Source organism: Camponotus floridanus, unplaced genomic scaffold (assembly GCF_003227725.1).
Source record: "Camponotus floridanus strain SB8 unplaced genomic scaffold, Cflo_v7.5 scaffold24, whole genome shotgun sequence".
Classification (NCBI taxonomy): Eukaryota; Metazoa; Arthropoda; class Insecta; order Hymenoptera; family Formicidae; genus Camponotus; species Camponotus floridanus.
The window spans coordinates 4028187-4047500 of record NW_020229370.1 but is presented as its reverse complement, the minus strand read 5'-3'; the positions used below and the strand labels follow the sequence as shown (position 1 = coordinate 4047500).

Here is a 19314-nt window from a genome sequence, read left to right as displayed (position 1 = left end):
TTTAATAAGCAAATAATTCATTACATAAAAAAAATGGTTTGTTGCTGCGTTTGCGGATATTCTAAAAGTATTGATCATAATGGTCTTTCTGTGTCTTATCATTTGTAAGCAATATAAGATAATATTTTTATAAGTTTATAGCTTAATTTCTCAAGTACAATATTTGATATAAGAAATGGCATATAAAAGAAATATAATTAATATTTATTATTTTGTTACTGAATTCTAGATACGACTGAAAAAGTTATTAATTGAGCATTTGAATTTAACACCACTACGTGATGTCATTTGTGACGTCATAGGCTGCGTTCCAAAATTCACTGCCAATACTGAAAATCTATAGTTTACGTAACGTACACTATAGATTTTCAGTACAGGCAGTGAATTTTGGAACATAGCCGTGCTTGTGTTTCGAGTCTAATCATACTGCAACAAAACGAGTTTGCTATACGAAGGATTTAATTGAACTTATAATATTACATAATACATGAAAAAACAAGATCTCACTCAGATTTAACACGAGCAACAATTAGCATGACGTCAATAAACGTCATCAGTGACGTCATTAATGACGTCATGGGGTACAAGATGACGGAAAAACCACGTGATTCCGCAGTGACCAATCAAAAACTGTTCGCCATTGGCGCATCCATAGACGTATATAACTAGACTGCGCATGCTGTGCTAGCCATTGAAGCAAACATTTAAAAAGAGAAAGCAATATCGGGGGATCTCTGTCTCACTCTAAATCACACCGTGGAGGGGGAAGTGAACTCTTTTCCCCTCAAGACTTTTCCCCTGCAACTCTCATTCTGCTTCCCCCACTTTTCTTACTATGCGAGAGAGAAAGAGATCCTCCGAGCCATTTTCTATCTCACTTCATTGCTTCAACGGCCAGCATAGCATGCGCAGTCTATGTATATATGTCTATGGGCGCATCTCTGATTTTAGGTCTCTATTCCTTACCCATGTCTCTTGATTTGTTATACTCTATTTGATAAGAAACTCTGCTGATTAGCTATACTTTATTATCAGTTTATGGATTAGATTAGATTCCCATATCAATTTAAAAAAAGAAAGAAAAACAATTATTACTTATAATCATTAAACTCTACATACATACTGTGCCACAATGGTATAGTGCGCGCCGAAAGAGATAGCAAATTAAAATTTATCCTCGAGAAATCAGTGAGATGTATGTATGTACATGAGAGTGTGTAGATTTCTCTAGTGTAGATACATTGCTTGTTGGAATCGGTTTAAAGTAACTTTTCCTTCGGACTGTACAAAAACGAGGATAGATAGCTGTATTGACCCTCTCTTTCGGTGTGCACGGTACCATTTGTTCCAATATGTAGAGTTCAGTACTCATAGTGATTACTTTGTTATTACTATCGTCTGCTGCGATTTGCCACGCAAACAACAATCCGAGTCACTCTCTGGCCTCATCGGAGTGAACCGAGGAGCGAGGATACAATTAAACGCATGTGACAAAAAACGTTTATACGCATTTGCTCTAGAACTGTGAGATTCGAGAAATTATCGAGAGATCGGTCGTGTAGAAAATACGAAAGTCATAATAATGCCGTATATATATTTATTGTGATATACGTATGCGGGTCGCAAAATACTGGCAAAATGCGGTGGCCCTCGCTCAGCGTTATTCTTTCCCAGATATTTTTGGCATACATCGTGTATTCGATATATAGCCTATCATTGCTGTTCGTCTCACCAGTTTGCGAGGACGGCAAACCATGTCTCAAATCATACCTAAGCGAACGACCGCAATTGAATCTGTACATCTACAGCTCCGTCAAGAGAAATCCCACGAGTAGAGATGTCGATCTCGTGTATTCGGCGCAAAATTTCAATTACAATGAAGCGCAAATTATGTACGCATTCTCAATTGTTTAAACATATAATCGCTTTTCCATCCCTATATCCCACGTAACAACTATATTTTGGTTAATTTTTTATCTCTTCTCTATAAAAACAATCTACAATTGAAGTATATATACATAAACCAAAGTTGAACTTAGATAATTCTTATAGGAGTGATCTGGATTCTCTACACATGAGAGTTCAATATATGATATATATATTTTTTTCTCTCTTGCAGTCCAACCATATTAAATATTCCACGCGAAACGCGGCGAAATGGGACATTGTTTTTACATGTACTATTAGTTCCTACTTTCACAAAACAGGACAGGTCGTTCATCGATTTGCAAAAAGTAATTGCAGTCTAATACAATAAAATATATCGATGCTCTTTTTATTCAGAGTTTTCTGAAGTATTTCATTTTAATTATACTTTACAGGATATCTTTACTTCGTATATAACAATTAAGATGACACAATACATGGTACCTGAAGCAGAAGCATTTAAACTGTTGGGCAAGAAAGATTCCAGTATCAGTAAGGCCAACAAGATTGCTGTACATCTAGTCTCGCACATCAAAAGTCGTGTGACTTTTACAATAATGACAGACAATATTATGCTCCCTGCATATAGCGTGCCTGCCGAACTCGTGAATCACATAAGGTAGACAAATTTTACTTTTATTTGTTATCAAATGACTTAGAACATATATATACATACATAATGAATGTTATACATTGTTTAATTCGTTTCTTGTTACAGAATAATTGGCAAACAGACATTCTTGCCCATTGTCAATTACGATTTCTTACAAACGCGGCATCGGGATCTTCAACGAATTACTTTACAGAATAATACAATGAATGTCACTATAGAATATTCGCCTGTATCCCTAGGAAAACTACGATTGGTGCTACATGTGCAAGCAACTATGGAAAACTTGAAAAATCTCGGTTTCTCTGACAAGGACGTCGATGAAGTAAAGGGCATCTTTGCAGATACCAATATTTATTTACTAGGCGGTACATTCTTCATCGCTGCTATACATGTGAGTGTATAATAAAGAGTGTATTATTCTCATATTATATTAAAGAAGCGACGTCCATTATCTATCATGTTACAGTTGCTGTTTGATTTTCTTGCTATTAAAAACGATGTCAGTTTTTGGCGAAAGAAGAGTAATCTCATAGGTCTCAGCAAATGGACTGTAATGTGGCGAGCATTCAGCCAAACTGTGATTTTCCTTTATCTTTGCGATGAGAGTTCTTCGTTACTTGTTCTTATTCCAACTGGTATTGGCACTATTATCGAGGTGCGTGCATTTTTAATAAATACACAATATAACAAATATATAGTTATATCAACCAATATATACAGGATGTCAGAGTCCGGGCATCACTCCTTCCCCACTCACTGCTTCGCCGCACGCTTAGTATAAAGTTACAGTGGGACGACTCTCGTCGCCGCGCGCTTCTACTCACGTAGATTGGCCGATCTTCTTTAATTAATTTTTCATTAATTATTGCGAATATCATAAAACAGTATAGGACCTTCTCAATTTGAGCCAATACCTACCTTCATACTTCGGGACTGCAAAAAGTTATCAGACATCCTGTATAAGTTATATAAAAGGTTCGTCGCATCATCTGCCAAAAAAAACCATACTTAAGTAGATTAAACCAAACTAAAAAGTCCTATACCATTTTGCAAATAACCACGTAAAATTTCGAGATATTAATTAAAAATCAGCCAATACGCGCGAGTATAAGCACGTGATAAAAAGCTGCCCCACTATAACTTGATACTAGGCTCGCGACGAAGCGTACAAGTTACGCTTGGGGAATTAAGGCCCTTGCACAATGCTAGGCAACAGGCAATAGGAAAAAAGAATAAAAACTATTTACCAATAAAAACACGGAATAGAAAATATTCGCCAATAGGAGCAGAGAATAGATACTATTTCTGTTCTTATTGCCTGTTCTTATTGCCTGTTCTTATTGCCTGTTGTCTAGCAAGGGCCTTTACAGTGAGATCCCAGGTAGCACATATTTGTTTCAAAAACATTTCACAAATGTTTCTTCGAAACATTTCATAACCGACTCTTGGAAATGTTTCTGATTGGTTAAAATATCCACTTGAGAAACGTTAAGAGATACGATTCTTTTCTGTCGAGAAACGTTTAAAATACGTTTTTTTCTTTTATTCGTTAAACGTTTGTTTTCTCATGAAATTAATAAAATAATGCATTCATACACTCTTTAAAAGTGAACTAGTATATTATCACTAAAAACAGTAAATAGAGTAAATAATTACAGCAATTATAAGTTATTATATCACTGTAAATCAGTAATATTTCACTGAAAGAATTAATAATATTGATTGTTTTAATCAGTAACATTGGACTATAATAGAGATTAGATTTATCTATTCGTATAAAATTAAAAATTATATTTATATTTGTATGCATATTGAAGATGCATCTTAAATAGATAATGAACGGATCAATTTCATTTATTCGCCGGACATTTACTTGTCGGACTTATAAAATCGATTTAATATCTGAAGTTTCTCTATTGAGATTGTATCAAAAGTTAAATTGAAGTAATACTTTTATCTGTCGCCCTTTGCAAGCTTTATATAATTCTCTGATTAAAAATTAAATACGAGAGAAACAGCGCACCGTAGCGGTAAATGAACGAAGCGATTACTGATTTTACAGTGAAATTTTATTTTGTAATAAACGTGTGTGTGTAAAATGCACATATTGCATATATATATATATATTTTGTCAATAGCTGTGGAAATTGAAAAAGATATCTAGAGTGCAACTAATTAGCAGTAATAGCATTTTGCCAAGAATACAATTTAAAACTGATGACATGAATGCAGCAGAAGTAAAAACTCGAGAATTTGATGCTGAAAGTATGCGTTATTTGAGTTATCTGTTATATCCGCTAATCATTGTTGGTGCCGTCTATTCGCTTCTTTATCAACCGCATAAGAGGTAAACAATCGCTTTTATTTAAAATAATAACTTTTGTGTTAAATAAACCATTAATTTAAATTATATTGTATTATAGTTGGTATTCTTGGAGCATAAATTCTATGGTAAATGGCGTTTATGCATTCGGATTTCTCTTTATGCTGCCACAATTGTTTGTTAATTATAAATTGAAATCCGTGGCGCACCTGCCGTGGAGAGCATTCATGTACAAAGCATTTAACACGTTCATTGATGATGTGTTCGCTTTTATTATAACGATGCCAACAGCTCACAGAATAGCATGTTTCAGAGACGACGCTGTCTTTTTGATTTATTTGTATCAAAGATGGTAAACATTTTATGGTTTTATACATTTTGTTTATATATATATATATATCTGTGTGTATGTATGCATATGTGTACGTACGCATATATGAATCAGATTCGTCCAGATGACGGAAACGTAATGCGATACTGGACTGTTTAAGCTGAGCATCATTGAATGCAGAGATTGGTTAAAAAAGTAACAAAAGAGAATAAAAATTGCAAAGTGTAATTGCAAAATGTTTTAAGCTGTCTCTGCATATGCAAATATATATTTTTTTTCTTGCAACATTTTTCGACTGAAGCGACTTTTGGATTGCTTCGGGAACGGTTGACAATTTTTATAAACTTGTATTCAATTGCAAACATCAATTTACGTTTGAGATATCAACTTTTTAAGATTAAACAAAAAATAAATCTCAACTTCTTTTTTCCTGATTTCTATGGCAAACATAAATCGAAAAAATGCCTATTTTTCGTATCTCCTTTATGCCCAATTTTGTGACCTGAAGCAAAATTTATTTGGTACCTGAGGGTCTTTAAAAGAATTTCTCAAAAGGATCCAAATCCACTGAAGCCGAAAATTTAACTTCATTATTCTCTGTGGTCCAGCGACGCGCAGAACGCATTCCAATTCTCGTACGATCCTGATACATATATGCAGGTAATATTTTAAAGTATAAAAAAATTGGCAAATACACATTGTCCGCAGGTTATACCCAGTGGATAAATCGCGTATGGATACTGATACGATTACAGAAGAAACTATTGATCTCGTTAATAAGAAAATAAATTAACGATTCTTGTTGTTCATTGTCATCATTTTTCTTCGCGGCCTACTGGAGAAATTATGTAATTTCATGCATGACGCGCTATTACATGCCGATATTATTACAAACATTATATCGCTAATGTGTGAAAATTTCATTTATAATACATGGTTTTTGTTATAAAAAGAAAAAAATATATATTTTTTATAAATTTTTTATCATCATATCTGTTAACTTTTCAATTCTCTTACATTTGATTCGATAACAGATCTTGTGTGATTCGGGTAATCGGAATTAAATCATAATCGATACATCAGTATCTTGCCTCAGGCTTAACAGCAGAAGAAGGAGATTATGTAACGAGTAATATCTTGGAGAGATAGCAGAAAAAGTCAGTGTGCCGGCAGATAAAATAGTGCATTCCGACTCGTCATTCATACGCTTACTTAACAAGGTTGTATATCATCAAACTACTTCTAAATACAAGAGATTATAATTTACATCCGTGAGGGAAGCGTGCTATGAATATACTGTATCCTGTGAATCGTTTATAGCAATACAACTTGTGTAAGTCTATGAAAAACTGCACTTTGACTGTGTTCAAAATGCTTGTGACAATCAAGATTTTGGATCTCTTTTAAATCGATAATGCTAGTGATTTAACATATAATAATCCCAGAAGTCTTTTCGAATTAGATGCTGATATTCATTAGTATATATATATATATATATATATATATATATATATATATATATATTACACGTATATTATTTACATGTATATTAATTATATTTTTTTTAAATTTCATATATATATATATATATATATATATATATATATATACTCCTAATAGTGCAAGCCGAGATTACAAGCCGTGCGACGTGCGACGTTACACAATAAGCAATAGAGTGCATTATGTGCACTACACTGATTTTAATTATTCTCCCTATATGGATTTTTCTTTGGTTTAACAAACACATGAAAGGACAGCTCTCGCATTATCTTGGTATGACGTTTCTATTTTATATTTTGTGTGAATCTGTGTTGGAATAATAATAAAATCTACTTTTCTCATATAAAAAATAAGTTTTTGTTAATTTTGCGAAATAATACGATAATTGATTTAACAATGAATGTACGCTTATATTTAAAAATCACTGTTTTTTCCTTAGACATACAGTTTGTCTTAAAACGATGGTGGGCTCTCTGGTGTATCTCAAGGCAGAACAAAAACAAAAGTAAACTCAAATATGGTAAATTGTTCAATATAAACAAAATCTGGAAACCATACACGGATAACCCAAAGATTATTATCGATGAAAATGTTCGTAATGCATATTACAATATTCTCAAATATATTGCTTCATATATATATTCATATGTACACGCATGTTACAAATAAATTGTTGATTGTTTACTTTATATAGAGTTGTGATAGCATATCTTTCTGTGGTGCTGATCAGAAAGGTAATTTATTATTCATTAAAATGAATCATAGAGGACATCGCATAGTAGAATTAATCTTGCAATTAATCTTATCAGATGGCCGAATTTATATGCTACCTGGTAAGATTTGTTTAATATCATGTATTATTATTTAATGCATAATGGGGAATAAACTGACACATTTATTTGTGCAGATCATCCTGATAAAACTATGACGAAAGAGACAAATGAAAAATGGTCAGCATCGGGTTTAAAAATTGAATTATTAGAACCACGACAACGTTGGAGAATCACTTATAATGGTCTTCTTTGGAACCAGTGTCCAGGAGATACATCTAACGAAGACAATGTCGAACATATTCGCTTAAATTTCATGTGAGTAAAATTGCAAATATAGTTCTGTACAAATACTGCGAGAAAAGAATGATAAAAATTATATGAGAATGACCACCACATGATATTTTCTCATTTTTCAGATTTATAGGAAAGCCTCGATCATTAGAATGGCCAGATGACTGGAGTACTCATTTGCATGCAGATGCTTTAGCACGTGAGCCATGGAAAAGTCCCGACTGGATGCATAAAATGTAAGACTTTATATTAATATAATAATAATGTGAATCATGATTAATCGTGAATTATCATCTTGACAAAATGTTCATAGATTTTTCCTTTTCTTTCTGATGCTAAATTTTTTTCTTTTCTTTCCAATAGTAAATTAATAGATTATACAGGTTTCGATCAATGGGGATCCATTATTGGACAGATAACGTTTAAAGATTCAAGTATAAATGAACTGTATCTACGAGGACTTTGTCAGCGACGTTGGGGTAAACACGAATCTCATCAATTTCATCAAATCATCACATTTTTTGGTGTAACAAAGCATGGAGCGATGTATTATCTTGGTGTAAACGATACCAAATACAGTTTTTCACAGTAAGATGAACAAACTATTATATGGAATTAAAAAATGTCATGTATGTGTGTGTGTTTGCGTGTGTTGCGTGTGTATGAGGGCGTTATGGTTTTGATACTTTTATATATCTGCTAAATATATTTCATATATATTATTTAAAATATGAGGTGTTATCACAACGGGAATTTTATAAAAATAACGATGAATATTTTCTAATTAAAATAATATAAGAGTGAAAACTAAGTGTTAATGATACAAAATTTGTTGCAGCATGCAGTTTGGCCATCTTGAGGAAGCGGGAGGAAAGATATCTAAAATTGATTGGACCGATTTAAAATTAAGTGATTTTGAAAAAGAAAATGCTGTTCGTACGACCTACAAGATTGCGTTTACAGGTATATTTTGAAATATTTTTTGTCACAATATATGTATTACAAACGTATAATTTGACAGAACATTAATTTATATATACAACTGTATACAAGATGTATAAAAGTCTCGAAATCCTGAAATATATCTTAAAAAAATAAGTATTTCAAAAAAAATGTTCAATATAAAAATTGCAGCAAATATAAAGTAAATATAAATTATAAAGATTTTAAGTGCCGCATTACATCGCAATGTTAGTATGGTCTTTGATAACATCTGGAAAATCACTCAAAATTCAGCAGCTTTCATATTAAATATTTTTTTTCGAGAATGATTATTTTTCAAGATAATCAAGTTTCCAAAACTATACACTATATATTTACATATGAGAATAAATTATATATATATATTTGCATGATACTTTGTTTTTTTAAAGATTACAATTGAAGCCATTTCATCTTACAAAAAAAAAGGAAACAAAAAACTTATAAAAATTTTTTACTAAACTAAATTTACGAAGCTAAATTTAAATTTCATCCACTCGCTACCACATACACGCATACGCACGCATACTGCATTGGCTCAAAATTATATTAAGTTATTAACTAATGCCTTACAAACTAATTCTTACAGAAAATATATTTATGCAGGGTGTGTCATTTTAAGTGATGCAGCTGAATATTTCTTAAAGTAAAAGAGATTGGGAAAAATGTTTCAGACAATAGTTGTATGGTTTCGAGGGGGATATAAGACGGTGCCATTAGTTTGTCCTTGAAGAGTCAGCTGAAGGTCACGTGAAGGTTACCTCCAACTTTGTAAAAGGGACACCCTGTATGCTTTTGCATATTCTTGTAGCTCATCTCGAGAGCTTTCCAAACACTATAATTAAGTTAGTTTTCATTAAGTACTTTCCGAGTTATGAGGCTTGAAATCACTTCTTAATTTTACATAAACTGTAAAATATCTTGTAAAATATTCATTTTTCGATTATCTTACCTTAATACTTTTATGTACAAAATAATGAGAGAAATTTATTGATGTAAAGAAAACACATAATTATTTTTTTTTTTTTAATGTAATTGTTAATTGCAAATTACATTTTTTTTTTTCGAAACAATTATGTTTTCTTTGTCTGAAACATTTTTCCCAATCTCTTTTACTTTAAGAGATATTCAGCTGCATAACTTAAAATGACACACACTGTATATAATTATAAATTTTTTTAATTATTTTGTAACATTTTAATATTTACACGAATTTAGCGGCTGGAAAAAATTACGACGCCATCAACTACACAGTAGGCGATGCAATTACCTATTACAATGGTCCGTCTTGGGCATGTACAACTCGTAATCTGCATGTACAACTAAACGGCAGCGAAGGTATATATCGATATAATAACAACAAATCAAAAATCCAACTACATCAAATTGAGAAATTTATATTTCCTGGAAGAACAATCTTAAATCTTTATATTTAAGAAAACTGTATGAATGTATAGGTATTGGACTGATGATTGTGTGCTGCCCATGTACGAGAGCGACGCAAATCAAGAGAACAGACCTCCCTATCGACCTCCCAATCTACAGAATCCAATACTTGACACGAATTGACACATTTGCACAAAAAGATAGATACATCGTACATTTTGCTGATAAACAATGTCAAAATGAAAATATTGTCGGAGGAAAGGCATATTCTCTTGCAGTTTTGACATCTATTATTACCAATGATGTACATATTTTATAATGCATCTGAAAAGCGGAAAATTTATCATAATAAAAATATGAATTTTGTTTTGTAGTTTATAGTACCCCAAGGTTTCTGCGTAACGAGTTTCGCTCTGGAACAGCAATTGCATCATCACAAACAATTGCAGGAATTGATCAATGATATAGTAAACATTAGTCGTGGCAAAAAGAAGGAAGATCTCAAGACTTATTGTGAAAAGTATGCGTCTAATGTTTCTGCTTTTAAAAGTGATTATTATATTATATTACTTTGTGGTTATTATAATAATTGAATCGTCTTTGTTTCTCAGAACAGTGTCTAGTATTCGGACTACTCCTGTCGAAAAACAAATTGAACGAGCAATATTGGAGGGCTTGGAAGGATTGGAAAGGTCTGTAAATGGAAAAAATGTATGCAACTTGTATGCCGTAAGATCGAGCGCTGTTGGAGAGGACGGCGAGGAAACTTCGGCTGCTGGTCAAAACTCAACGTATTTAGGCGTGAAGAATGCGAATGACATTATCAATTGCGTTGCTAAATGCTGGGCAAGTCTATTCTCATATCAAAGCGTCGAGTACAGGTAATTAATTTATTTTTCTATCTCTCCCAGAGAGAGAGAGAGAGAGAAAGAGAGGAAGAGGAGACAAGGGAAGGAGAGTTTATTTATTTCATGATGGTAATTACATATATAGACGACAGAATGGACTACCGATAAAAGTATCCATGGGCGTTTGCATTCAGAGAATGATCGATGCGGAAGCGGCTGGCGTTATGTTTACTAGACATCCTACAACTGGTGATCCATCTAGCATTACTATCGCAGCGAATTACGGCTTGGGAGAGGTATATCTAATGAGATCTCAAAGATGCAATATATGAATATACTACTTCTCTGTATAGTATTTATTATATATATATATATATATATATATATATATATATATATATATATCAGGGCTAGATTTAGGGGGGCGGGGGGCAAGTCCAGGGGCCTCCACAAGAGGGGGGTCTCCACAACACAAATTTTTGTTTAAAATTTCCTATCGAATGGTATACAACACTTACAAGGTATATTGCTTGATCTTGTTATTTCGCAATAAATTATTTAAACAACGTAAAAATTTCTATTTGATTTTGGTTCAAAAATGGTTAGGCGTCTCCACCTTTTCGTTGCCCCAGGACCTCCACATCTTTAAATCCAGCTCTGATATATATATATATATATATATATATATATATATATATATATATACACGCGCGCGCGCGCGCACATACATACATACGCACGCGCACGCACACACACGTACTATTATTCACATCGCAAAAGTATATTAGTAATTTCATCTAAAATAATCGGACAAGATGTATAGTTGAAATACTTGTGTTGAATATTTTTTAGATTTATAATTCACTATAAATGACATGAAATAAAATGTCTTAATATTTATTGTTATAGACGGTAGTATCTGGGACGGTTGAGCCTGATACTCTGACGATTCATAGGAAATTGGACGACACTCTAGTAATAAGTGACTCGTTGGTAGGGAGCAAGAGACAGAAGTTATCACTGAAGGACGATGGTGTGACTGAATGCACTTTGAATGAACAGGAAACTATGAATATATCGATATCTGACGCGACCGCTCTGCGATTAGCTAAAATAGGATTGCATTTGGAATCGCTTTTTGGATCCGCTCGAGATGTGGAATGGGCGATTGTCGGCGAACAGATTTTTCTTTTGCAAGCACGACCCATCACTACCATTAACACATGGACAGACTTCGAATTAATGCACGAGTTAGACTCGCAGGTTCCTCCCGATGTCGATCTTATAACTTTTGCCAATGTCGGAGAAGTATTTCCACGTCCCATTAGTCCTTTGTCGAGCTCTACCATTATAAAAGTATTGAACTTGGCGATTGGCGCTAAATTCAATTGTGATTGCACGTATCTTCATTTGATTAATATGAGGTGCGCGATGAATTACTGCAACGTAAGTATTTGCACCTATGCATTTATATACATTTACAGAATAAGTAAACCGATTGATAATTTTTTTCCTTTCTTTCTTTTTAAGTCTGCTTTGCAAGATGTTGACAAAGAGATAACGATAGCGAATAAAATGGTAGATGTAGCTATATGCGGACGTGTAGTAATGACATCCGAAATACATCAGCTCGCGGTACAAAAGTACGGTATCGTAAGCGGATGGCGGAAAATGTATTTGATGTACGATATGTTTAAAACAATGTGGATGAGTGACGCGATAGTAAGGGCTGCGACCGACATGTCTAATAAATTTATTTTGAATGCTAACGAATTCGATACACCTCGTAACTTATACAATGATATAAATAAAAAGTACAAAGAAATCTATCTAGTAAGTTATCGCAATAAAAAAAAAATATCAAGTTTAACTACGAAAATATATGCATCATTATAATAAAATGTCATTATTTACGTATTTCAGATAGCGCAATGCCATAATATAGCGTCCATGATAAACGTCTCTTATCAGATGATAGCGATGTTGCTTTTAACAAAAGGAAGCGACAATTTTACGTCCAATCATCTTGCGGATATCGCTGTTTTGCTAAGTTCGTGTACCAATGTTATCAGCACCGAAGTACCAATAGCCCTGAGCAAAATAGCGGCGTGCATCAGAAAAAACTGCAAATCGGAAGAATTTAGTAAAATCGAGCCCGCGGAAGCTATAGATTGGTTGAAATTGAATTGTCCACCGGCCGCGGAAAAACTGTGTGCCTTCTTTGACATGCATGGTCACAGATGCGTTCAAGAATTAGATTTGTTCGCAGAACCTTGGATATTTAGATCTGATAGTATCATTAGTACGATTCAGGTATCTCATTAATAAAATATCGCATCGAGAAATAATTAAGAAATATTTCGATAAAGTTTGCATATAATATACCGTATCTATATTTAATGTACTATTTATACTGTTTTTAGACGCAAGCAATGTCTCCCGAAAAGAATTATGTGAGCAAAATGCTTAATGTACAGGAAACTATCGCGTCTTTAAAAACGCCCATGTCATCGTTCACTAAATGGCTCCTACAGCTTGTGATACCTCTTTGTCGAAAAGCTGTCACACGCAGAGAAATGACAAAAGACAGGATTGTATCTGCTGTGCATACATTGAGATTAGCTTATAAACATCTTGGTGTCTTGATGGTTGCAGAAAATTGCATACCTGATGAAAATCTCATTTTCTTTTTGACACACCAAGAGATCGGGCAACTCTTGAACAATCACAACTCGTTACTCGTGCGAAAGTGAGTTTAAATTTATTTATGATTATATTTCTAAAGTATATATTATACCATATCGTAATATTTTTTATTATATGGACAACTTTGTTTGAAATTTTTCAGAGCACTCCGTAGAAAAAAAATTTATCAGCAAGCAGTAAAATTGGAATATCCAGAATTTAGCGTTGGCATGCCTATACCAGTACAGGTTGTAATTATTTCCATTGTTCAATCTAAATATATTATCTAGATTCGCCAATCATTTTCTTACATGTATATATATATATATATATATATATATATATATATATATATATATATATATATATATAGTATTCCTGAGATTATTAATGTGTACCGTATCTCATTGTGCAGAAGACGCTCGACGCCTCATTTTACGAAGGATGTACAAAGATTGAAGGTACTTCAATTTGCGGTGGTTCATGGGTAGCTAGAGCATGCGTGATAACCGATCTATCCGAAGCAAAAAATATACAACATGGAGATATTTTGATCACACATTGCACCGACATTGGTTGGAGTCCGTACTTTCCATTATTGGGTGGAATTGTGACAGAATTGGGCGGTCTTATAAGCCATGGTGCCGTCGTAGCGAGAGAATACGGTCTTCCTTGTATTGTTGGCGCTAAAAGCGCAACGCAAGTGTTTCAGACAGGTTTGTACACATTTCTATATTACAATATAAGACAATCTACACAAAACTTAAGTCATTGTTATTATTATTATCCTTATCATAATCATCATTATCATTATTTTATTTATCAATCTGTATTAATGCAAATTTTTCTATTTAGGCGACACTGTATTATTAGCTGGAGATGTTGGCGTGTTACAATTAATTAAAAAAGTGAGCAATAATGAAAAATAGATAGATTTCCATTATTACATTGGGATTGCAAATATAACTTGGATAATATAGATTGTATTTGAAACATAATAAATATTCTGTCGAAAGAGAGAGGGAGAATGATAAAATTTTTTATATAAGAATATACAAGAGGTGAAAAATAAAATAAATGGCTTATTATAAATTAAAGCTTATTAACGCAATAAACGCAAGTATCATTCAACTGTATGGCGATAGGCTATATATAATATGCATATTTAAACGTAGCAATAGAAGTTTTAAATTAATTAATTATTGCTTACAATATACATCGTTGGATATTCTAGACGCCATAAATTACACAGTGGTAACACGCTCGGGATCCGCCGTCAAGTAACGAATATTCTCCGTTCCTTCATTGGCAAGACACGATAACTGTAGTCGCATGCAAGTTGTTACCTTTGATAGAAGAGCGTCTATTCGCATACGGTCTACGGTATTTACAGGCTGAGGTATCGCGTCCAAAGCTTCCTCGAAGAAACTTCTGTTTGCAAAAGTTATAGTTTGTTTGTTAAAGTTATAGTATAAATTCAACGCACAATTTTCAAAAATGAGGTAATTTCCGAATTTATAATATATACATATATATGTGTGTGTGTGTGTGTGTGTGTTGTGTGTGTGTGTTATAAATTCAGGAATTACTTCATATTTAAAAATTGTGCATTGAATATATGTGTGTATATATATCGTTTTTTACTTTGCTCTAGTTGTGCTATAAGCTTGCAAAGCGTTCCTCAAGAGTGTTATATCTGTCCGAGCTTGAATAATTCCAGCCGGTCGAAACTGCGTAACGCACGACATAAGTCGCGCGAGCTCTTCCGCTATAGTCTCTATTATGTGGGATAGAATTCGTTGTAATAGAGCTGGCGCAACTCTGCGCACCTGCGCGAGAAAAAGGATGTTCAAAATTTATACACACACACACACACACACATATATATATATATATGTCGAATTTTATTTGGGACATAACAATTTATTACCTCCGCGTGCACTGCGATTAAATTCGCCAATATTTCTTGAGCATACGGCTTTAGATGGGTTGGCTCTATATCAAAGTCCCACTCCAAGCCACCTAAATACATGCTAGGTTCTATTGTACCGACGAGCGGATCGCAACGGCGTTCTAGATACGCTTCCAGAACGGCGCTATCCAATGTCTCCATTTGCGTCCAATCGGAATTCCATCCAACTGCGGTGGATAATTCGGGATAACCTTGTGTTTTCAAGGCATCTTCGATTCTTGGTAAAACGATATTCAACGTGTATCGTATATTGCTTAACGAAATTAAAAGACATTGCTCCCATGTCTGCTCCATAAAAAAATTTACAAATATTATATGCAAAAGAAAAAATAATTCTGTTTTTATAAAAGTTGCAAGCATCTCGCGCCATTTACGCTACTTACTGGTCCTTTGTGTTTATTGGTTTTGCTTTTATAACCAGAAGGCGAGCCGATCAATTGCGAAACCGACGTTTCGTCATTGTCCTCGCAACCGCTAAATGCCAATTGTTCTAAACATCGCGTGAACGATGTGAATAACATTTTGACGGTATTGTGATAGAGAAGCTGGTGTGTCGGATTATTGAACAACGGCCCTTCTCTCGGGCCACAAGCAATTACTGTTTCACGCGCGTGTCTCGATATCTTCACGACTGTTTCCTCAAACAAGTACGGCTATTCATAGCACAAAACCATTACCATTTGGCGATAATATATAACGGGATATATAAATTTCTAATGAAAATAAAATTTATGGAAATTTTTAATTTTACCAATTTGGTAACACCACCGTCCTCATTCAAATATTCTATTTGCCACGTTTCCTCTCGATTCAAAGCTATTATATTATCTGCTCCTTGCTTGAAGAGAGCAATCAAACATTGTATCCTGTATAATATACAAAGAAAAAGATAGAGATATTTGGTTGTATAAGTAACGAAGAGAATTCAACTGAACTCTTAAATTGTGTAACTTGAAAATGTACCTTAAATTCAATATAAATGCCCCGAAAATGTCAAGAGCTTCGCTAGGCAAATCCAAATGTATCAGAGATGCGTACATTTGTCTGACGCAACGTAATATATGTAAAAGCCACTTTGCATCTACATCATGACTGCATATACTCTTGATGGCCTCCATGGCACGTTGCATGCTCGATAAAACTAAATTCTGTATGTCGTGTACAATAATGCATGTATCTTAGATATGGAAAAATAGAGACTAGAGACTAAAAACTAGAGAAATTCCAAAATTAAGCAACATTTGTACATGTTATGTTCCCTGATAATTAGAAATAAATTTAGACATAATGTATACGTACTTTAAAATGACCTTGCTTTTCCACATCTACCGCTACATGTAGCTGTCCTGTGAAATAACTCTGTCCCAATCTCCATAAGTCTGGCAATTGTTCAACCACGATATCGCAGATTGTTTCGATGCACGAGATTTGTGTTGGTGGGTTATTTCCATTAGTTTTCTCCAAGCGCAAATGCTTAATATTTAGCGAAATCGACTTGCATGTCTTGCTCGTATCCTCATAATTAACTGCGTCTAGATGCTCGGGTACAACATTGACAATACATTTTTCTAGATAATTTGCATGTGAAACTAGAAAAGAGAAGGAAGAGATTTGAAATTTTTTTTTAAATATAATTAATATGCATGTAAATAATATACGTGTAATATATATATATATATATATATATATATATATATATATATATATATAATTTGTTTCAAATGTACAAAATTTTTTAACATCAGTTTTAGATCATGCTTATTTTTTTTTGCACTTACGCACCTATCGCATCCCATGCCGGATCACCTTCGGCGTCGAGATTGACAAGATTTCTAATGATCTTCTTACGTTCCTCTAAACTGAATGACATCTCTTCTAATCTTTTCCGTAACAGCACTTTAAAATTATTAATTCTATCATCAATTTCTTCTAATACCTTTCTAAAAACATCCACCTCTGTATTTTTAAACAGATTCTTAACTCTGGCATAGTCATTAATTACGAGATCATAATTGCCACGTTTAATATTTCTCTCAATGTTTATTGGCATACAAAAGAGAAATTTATAACGTTGCATAACAGCCAGTGCATTACGAGTAGCATCAGCTCTGTCTCTTCTCGCTAACACATCGTCGAATAATTTATTAGCCTCTGACATAGACTGTCTGATGGCTTTTTCCAATTTCTCTGTAGGATCACTGCCATAACTCTTCATGTCTGCCTCAAACTGATCCTTTAATGACATTATTGTATCAAGTTGCTCCATTACTGCCCCTACATTGGCCTGTTAAATATTCAATTTTGGTTACATTGGTTGAATTAGGTTGATGAATTATGAAAATTTTCTTTTGAAATATCTCTTTTGAAAATTCTTTTATCAACAATCAATATCCTTTGCTCACTTTTAAAAATGACAACTGCCCTTCCTTTTGAGAGTTAACTTTTCTTCTAAGATAAGCCAAGCCAGCTTTTAAATCTTCCAAAGTTGTGGCATGATGATGCTGTAATAAAAACCATCCTGGATGAAATTTTTCACTCGTTAAATCTCCGCTTCCATCCCCAAAAAGTTCGGTCAATTCATCCTCGGGAAACTTTTTACTTCAAAATAAAATGCAACAAATTTATTTATTTATGAAATATTAACGACTTGTATTATATTATAGCAACTTAAATATTTACTCGTTTCCCTCTACACTAAGCCCCAAAGGATCTTCCTGTTGATAGTTTGTAGGTGACAATGCCCTTCTACCCCAACCTAAACTCTGCATAGGAGCTTCTTCTACCCATACAGCCGACTCCTTCATAGGACCTATAGTTTCATGATAACCACGAAACTGTACTGTCGAGGTTCCCTGCCCTCCGCTTCGTGTTGTGACTATTATATCGCCGCGACCTTTGCAAGGTCCTGACCTCGCTATAATTTTATTCGACGATTTCCATTCAGCCGAAAGTAGACAGTCACATCCACATATTGTCAATCCTAAAAAAATTTAAATAAACATATAAAACCAAACATTGATGTTTATGTGCACAACTTGGTATTTAAAGTACAATGCAATCTTAAAATTTATTCCAAGTAGTGAAATTTCGATTCTTCCTATTCAAATCTTCCTCAGATTGATTACTGATACACTCATATAGTTAATATAGTTCAAATATATAAATATCTTAGAAATAAAAAATACTTAAGAAATTATTGTATTATATCTTTTAGTTTTATTTATTGAAATATTATAATAGAATGACAAATAATTTTTATTATCTACTTTTGCATATCAGTAGTTTTTAGTTATTTTTTACATAAAATTAAAAAATATTTTATATACGCACGCAACACACATATGCACATATATTTATATATGTAATTTTTATATATATGAATACTTATATTTGAAAACTGTTTTTCCTTTTTTTAGATTTTGACAAAATTTAATAATTATTTACAAATGCCACTAACCTATAAGGTCTTGAGCTTTATTTCCTAAAAATTCTCCACGCATTATCACCCGAGTGCCGGGTGGGCCTTCTTTAGGCGATATTCCAGTGACCACGGGTGGCGGTCCCATCCTAGCAATAATGTTCTAAATTACAAAGAAAAACCATGCATCTCCCGCTGTCGATAATACGTCATAACGGCCATCACACACAAAATTCCATAAGCACGTAAAAGTAAGCGCAGTGATCC

At 33.4% G+C, this 19314-nt stretch overlaps 3 protein-coding genes across 3 annotated transcripts; 2 read left to right on the top strand and 1 right to left on the bottom strand.

The window, feature by feature from the left end:
* Positions 1-1092: 1092 nt before the first annotated feature.
* On the top strand, positions 1093-6132 carry LOC105256655 (cleft lip and palate transmembrane protein 1-like protein). Its single transcript, XM_011266781.3, has 8 exons — positions 1093-1892; positions 2120-2234; positions 2322-2545; positions 2645-2930; positions 3006-3194; positions 4678-4886; positions 4963-5214; positions 5902-6132. Exons 1-8 carry the CDS (start codon positions 1639-1641, stop codon positions 5984-5986), a joined length of 1614 nt encoding a protein of 537 aa, XP_011265083.1. The 5' UTR covers positions 1093-1638; the 3' UTR covers positions 5987-6132.
* Positions 6133-6171: 39 nt separating this feature from the next.
* Positions 6172-14690, top strand: LOC105256654 (prodigiosin synthesizing transferase PigC). Its single transcript, XM_011266780.3, has 20 exons — positions 6172-6526; positions 6814-6966; positions 7133-7284; positions 7388-7526; positions 7601-7781; positions 7883-7993; positions 8121-8345; positions 8596-8720; positions 9957-10076; positions 10196-10428; positions 10499-10644; positions 10736-11005; positions 11118-11268; positions 11882-12418; positions 12503-12805; positions 12896-13285; positions 13396-13721; positions 13821-13905; positions 14073-14373; positions 14513-14690. Exons 2-20 carry the CDS (start codon positions 6876-6878, stop codon positions 14584-14586), a joined length of 3960 nt encoding a protein of 1319 aa, XP_011265082.1. The 5' UTR covers positions 6172-6526; positions 6814-6875; the 3' UTR covers positions 14587-14690.
* Positions 14691-14846: 156 nt separating this feature from the next.
* On the bottom strand, positions 14847-19314 carry LOC105256653 (exocyst complex component 2). Its single transcript, XM_011266779.3, has 11 exons — positions 19087-19314; positions 18309-18609; positions 18032-18227; positions 17412-17913; positions 16929-17218; positions 16593-16777; positions 16381-16495; positions 16013-16282; positions 15588-15914; positions 15302-15486; positions 14847-15088 (listed from the first exon to the last, which is right to left on the bottom strand). The coding sequence occupies exons 1-11, from the start codon at positions 19193-19195 to the stop codon at positions 14902-14904; spliced, it is 2667 nt and encodes an 888-aa protein (XP_011265081.1). The 5' UTR covers positions 19196-19314; the 3' UTR covers positions 14847-14901.